General features: G+C 36.9%; 1 protein-coding gene across 3 annotated transcripts in view; it reads right to left on the reverse strand.

Annotated features, from left to right (window-relative positions):
• LOC107719754 (beta-1,4-galactosyltransferase 4-like) overlaps positions 1-6,215 on the reverse strand; it is a 19,612-nt gene that overhangs the window by 9,481 nt on the left and 3,916 nt on the right. For all 3 annotated transcript variants that reach the window (XM_016527248.1, XM_016527251.1, XM_016527249.1), the window contains exons 3-6: positions 4,694-4,926; positions 3,336-3,523; positions 1,789-1,911; positions 1,454-1,558 (exon numbers count right to left, since the gene is read on the reverse strand). In XM_016527248.1, coding sequence (XP_016382734.1) covers positions 1,454-1,558; positions 1,789-1,911; positions 3,336-3,523; positions 4,694-4,926 — 649 coding nt within the window. The remainder of the gene's footprint in view (positions 1-1,453; positions 1,559-1,788; positions 1,912-3,335; positions 3,524-4,693; positions 4,927-6,215) is intronic.

The following is a 6,215-nucleotide window of genomic DNA, read 5'->3' on the forward strand; positions in this document are numbered from 1 at the left end:
AGCTGAAGTGCGCTTTGCAGGACATAGAGACGCCAGCGCGATCACTTGCATTTCTTTTCACTGGATACGCCATCATTTTTGCTCATAAAGGTAAGAGTAATACATCATTCGTAACTGTAAAGGGTCTACTTTTATTTGTGTGCACTCACAATATCAACAAAACGTTGTGCTTTTATAAAATAAAGAAATCAAACATGATGCGCTTTCTGCCGTCTCGTCTTGAACAGGAGCGCTTCACAAAAATGAACCGAAACTCAGCGAATACATGCCTCACAGACATGATAAATATATCTATAGAAAGCTTTAAATTACTGCTTAACGAAATAAAACAAATCAAAAACTCTTTCATTATGATCATAATCCGTAAAGATGCACTACTCTCTAAAGTCGCGTCTAATGAAGAGATGGCGAGTCAGGATCGACAACTTCATCCTTGCGACACCGACTCAGAAAACACTAGTTTATTAGTAAATAATTAAAATATCTCCTTACTGTTTCCCCCTGACGCATTTATGGTAATTACTTTTGCCGATGCTTTGCGGCAAACTTAAGCCTATTGCGTGCATTTGAACGCAGATATCTTCAGCTGCGCTGACGGCAAGCATACTGCTGCTGCTGGACACTAAACACTGACCGCGTCTGAACTATGACGTGAAAATTGCCCCGAAGCCCAGCCCGAGGGGCGTAAAAAAAGTCGGGCTGAAATGCAGGGCTCTAGCTCTGATCTAGCACACAGAAAACGATTTGACTGAAAATTTATCAGAAGAGATGAAAGAAAGATAGTGGTCATCTACGCAATTCGGAAAAAGAGGCGGCTTTTCTGCATTAGGTATGTTTTTTTTATTTTATTTTTTTTACTCTTTGTACAGCAGTTATTGTTCATTCTAAATAAATTTTTAAATGTAGAATATGTGTTACATAAATACATGAAATGTAAAACATACAAAAAAGTGCTCGTGGCTCGTCTGCCAATGGGTGCCCCCCCACGCATTAAAGTTAAACTCCGCCTATGATTGTGCTGTTACTCCTTTCGAGCCGAAGTTCACAAAATTGGGTGTTATTTATGGGGAGTATAATAATTTATTCATTTCAATGAATGTAATCGATTAGATATCATAATATTTAGGCTATAATATTATACATCAGGTTGGTTTGTATTGCTGACATAATATGTAAATGATATGCGTGCGGCCCGCGAGACTTGCACTTGGACCATAGTGCGGCCCGGTGGAAAAAAAGGTTGAGAACCACTGATCTAACCCATATTTTTTAGTATGATGCTAAATACTAACAAGTTGTCATTATCACTGGATGTATTAAGCTCATTTCCTTAAATTAATTGTGATTTAACAATGCATGCTGTCAAAATTGTTCCTCACTTTAGTTATGATTTCTCAGAAGACCAGAATAACACTAGTACTACTATATATTTATCATTCACACTTAAACTGACCTATCTTTATTGATTTGATTGCCGCTGTCCCTCTTGTGAAAGACCATGGTGTAGCGTGCAACTTCCGGGGATGGACGGATTATTGACATTTTCTGCAGTGTCACCCTGAAAAAGATGGTTCTGTTAAAATCCTTAACAATGAGAAGACAGCAATGTTCTAACATGGACGATACTACATCAGAAATTGAAATCTCTCTTCACTAAAAAAAACATATGCCCCTTCGTATTACATATATTATGTCCTTTTTTAATGTTTTAAAGATTAGCCATTTTGTGTAAGTCACCTACAGGTACTTGTGCACATCCTAAACCATATCGTCCTAAGTTTCTCTTACCTTATTCTCAGGTCGTCGTCCTCTCCACCCCAGCCCCAGTAGGAGTTTGGAAAGCCATTCACCTTGTGAAACTGATCTTTTGTCATGGCCGAAACACCTCCAAAGTAACCTTTGTATCTGAGTCTGGCCAAAAGGTGACAAATGTCTTTAACAATTATTTAAAAAGAGCTATAGTATACCATTTTACAAAATAAATTCAAGAAATTACTTTGGGTATGTCATATTCCGATTAGCTGAATGGCAATGGAAAATGGAGAAGCTCCAAAACTACTAAAACTGTTGAATGCCAGGAACAAGCTACTTAAATAATTTTAGGATTTAAGTTTTACATGCAGAACAAAAACTGTTGCATATAGGGGAAGACCATCTCCATAATGCTTGATACAACCCGCCTGCAAACTACCTTAAAAACAGTGTGCAACAGTTATTCACAATTAGAATATGTGCAGTTTGTAATGGCAGAAAACTGTATCAAATTACTTTGGGTATAAACAAAAATATTTTCAAAACTTACACCACTGTGATGTGGAATTTTTGTAAGTTTGTAAGTTCAGTAGTAACATTTAGTAAAGTAGTCTTGAAATGCATGCAGCTCCTACTTGCAGACTAAAGCAAAATATATAAAGAATTGTCGCAAAATGTATAAAGAATTGATTTCACCAGTAAAATATATTTAAAAGGGTCATATGATGCTGCTAAAAAGAACATTATTTGGTGTAATGAAATGTGTTTATGTGGTTTAAGGTAAAAAAAACACATTATTTTCCACATACTGTACATTATTGTTTCTCCTCTATGCCCCGCCTTTCTGAAACGCATACATTTTTTACAAAGCTCATCGGGCTGAAAAGCGAGGTGTGCTCTGATTGGCCAGTTATCCAGTGCATTGTGATTGGCCGAATACCTCAAGCGTGAGACGGAAATGTTACGCCCCTCACCATACTGTGATGACGCCCTGTCAGGCCGGAGCGATGATTCAAAAACATGAAAACCCATTATAAACGAGGCATTTAGTCTTTGCAACTTTACAGATCTTCTTTATGCACCAAGAGCTTGTAACACTCCAAAGAGAAAGGAAAAATTAAAATCGCATCATATGACCCCTTTAAATAAGTACATTAATTTACTGGCTTTGCACTTTAATATTTTGAAAGAATGCAATCACTGATAATACTATTATAATTATTATCTAATTACTACATCACTTTTGCCCAGATTTTGCCCCGATATACAGTCTGGATGAGTCAACACTAGTTGGGTTGACAGATTTAAAAGAAAACCATGTATGACGGGCACAGGCTTTGTTATTTAAAACGCAAAACATTTGAACCACTAAATCAGACTACTGAAAAATGTAGTTAAACTAGTAGTGTCACTGCTTTTAGTTACTCCCAGCACTTGTTGCTTTAGTATTTTAGAGAGAAACAGTACTGCTAATTGATTTGCGTGTTGCACGTCTAACCCGGATGTTGTCTGTTCCAAGAATGTATTGTAATTTGCCCTGGATAAGAACGTGTTTGTTCAATGAAGAAGACTGCATTACTCACTTGTACCCAGTGGAATTTCTCCCCACTACCAAGTGCTTAGGCTGATCCTCACACATGTATAAATTATGATCATTCTCAGGAACTAGATCAACATCATGGAAGATGAAACAGTCCCAGCTGTGGTCTTTCAGAGCTTCGAGGTAGCCAACATTTAATAACTTTGCCCTGTTAAATGTAGCATCTCCAGCCTACAAGACAAACAGACACATATATTATACACACACAGTAAAGGCTTGCAAATCCTGAAGATCACCAGGTCTTTTCCAACACTCATTTCATGACTTCAAAGATCAAAAAGAACAAATTATTTTTTAGGTGTATAGGTGTTACAGTGACATGAAGAGCTGGAGAGATGTTATTTGATGGTTTTTGTAATGTTTATTTTCTTAAAAAAGAAAATAATTGTTATTATAAGATCTGAATCTGACCTTAACAGTTTTTACCGACAGAACAACTGGCAGAACTGGCAAAGCTTAAATGGGAACACCTTCATAACACGAAAAGAAAAGCATGCATATCTTTCATAACACCTTGAGCCCACCATTTTTACTTTACCTAACCGTACATTTCCTCAAAATGAAAATTGTACAACTTAAAATATTCATTTTACCAACATCAGCTGGTGGCACTTTTCTGCAGTGTGTTGTTGAAGGTGTCATAGGAAAAAATGTTGTTGATTTTTGTTTTATAGTTAATTGTAAAATGAAAACAATTGAGAAATACTGAACACTTACACTAAAATACTCATAATCGCCCACATTTACTTATCAAAAATGGTAATTCAGTAGTCAGAAACTTGGCTTGCTCTGTCACTGTAATAATGAGAAGGAAATAATATACTATTGTTGAAGACAACAATTCTCGCTTTCAAATTGTTTTTATATAACTAAAGAACAAAAAGTGTGTCCTTCCAAATGAACTCAATGTTAGGGATCAGAGTTTAATATTTGCAGTCATTTCAGTTTGGTCTTACCAGTTTTTGCAGAATAGACTGTTTGGTGAATGTGTAACAATGTATTGCAGGCTTTGCAAACAGGCTGTTATTTAAGGAAAGGCAATGCAAACTATAATGGAACCCAGAGCAAAGTCATAAGCAAACACTGCTATGCATTTCACATATGAAGAGGGTGTTTATGTTTAAGTCTTAAAGGTATAGAAGCAATAAAAGTCATTTTTTTAATGTCAGATAGAAACTAGGAAATGCTCATAAAAAAAACTAAATTATGTTTGTGGTCCAAGAAACCCTTACTAACATAAAAAAATGAAGACTGGACCCTCTAAAAATGGCACCAAATTCTAGCAACAAGGATTATATGACTGCAAAAACTCCTGCCAGGGCTAATGGGAGTCTTGCCCACCTGGTGAATGACATAGATGGCGTAGTGAAGCTGCTGCCTCTGTAAGAACGGGTGAAGGTGGTAGAGGAGGTAGAGCAGGTGCTTTTCTCTGTTTCTGTGAGGGATAAGGATGGCCACACTCTGCCTGGCCGTACAGTCAGAGGGGTTATATTGACCCTCCACGACCTCCCCGTTTTCACTCTCTACCTGCCCTATCTTCAGCGAGGGATCAAATGACAGCTTGAAAGCGCCTCCTGTGGAGAAGAACAGTCAGAAATAAATAAACACACATGTACACAGGCCCACAAGTAAGTGAAAGGCCCACGGACCAGGTGCAGTCCTTAAATACAGCACCAGCTGGGGCCCACATTAATTACAGGGCCCCATCTTTGGAAACAAGCCTGAATTAGCAAGCAGCTGTGGAAGGAAAAAAACAGTGATGTGTAAACATTGACATTCACATAGAGGTGGTTGTGAGATTCCCACGTTTCTCTGTGTTGCAGTTTCATGGTTCAGATCTTTATCCAGTATTATCAGCTCATTTTGCAAAGACATGTTTTAAATGTTATTGTTAGGTTTAAAAGTTTATAAAATATATACAGTGGGTACGGAAAGTATTCAGACCCCCTTAAAATGAAAATCTTATTTACGTCATGACTCCAAGTCATTTGTGAACTTATTGCCTGCTGAAAAATGGTGAGCTCTTTCAAATGCTTCAGTTCTAAAAAGTTTTGCCCCGTGTGATGTCTATTTTTATATTGTATGTTTATGCTATCACCACACATTTGCACATTTCTATTTTTCTTCATTTTTCAATACTTCATGGTACATTTTGTTATATGCTGGAATTAAGAGCAACTATAGTAGATTGTTAGGTAACGCTTTAGATTAGGCAACACTATTCACTGTTAGCTAGTTGCTTCATTAGCATGCATATTACTAGCATATTGGCTGATTATTACTACTTATAAAGCACATATTAATGCCTTATTCTGCATGACCATATTTTAGATCCCTTAACTCTACCCAGTACCTAAACAACTACCTTACTTTGTCAATAAGCAGCGAATTAGGAGCATATTGAGGGAAAACTCAGTGTTCCCTAATCTAAAGTGTTACCATTAAATAGCTTAATGATCAAATAGATATATGGAAGTTTGAAGGAGTACAATTTTCTAATAAAACATTTGCATATTTGCACATCAGTAGATGATCATATCTTCATCTAGGCTACTAATATTCCTTATTGTAGGATGAGTATATTAAAGGGGTCATATGATGCGATTTCAGTTTTTCCTTTCTCTTTGGAGTGTTACAAGCTCTTGGTGCATAAAGAAGATCTGTAAAGTTGCAAAGACTAAAGTCTCAAATCCAAAGGGATATTCTTTATAAAAGTTATAAGTCAGCCACACCTACCTAAAACAGCTCATTCGAACACGCCCCCACATATCTACCTCACTACGTGGGAAGATTTGCATAACGCCGCCCAAATGTTCACGCAAAGAAGGAAGACGTAACTTTTATTCTCACTGTATTATTATTG

The sequence above is a fragment of the Sinocyclocheilus rhinocerous genome, unplaced genomic scaffold, assembly GCF_001515625.1.
Source record: "Sinocyclocheilus rhinocerous isolate Xijiao unplaced genomic scaffold, SAMN03320098_v1.1 scaffold571, whole genome shotgun sequence".
Lineage (NCBI taxonomy): Eukaryota > Metazoa > Chordata > Actinopteri > Cypriniformes > Cyprinidae > Sinocyclocheilus > Sinocyclocheilus rhinocerous.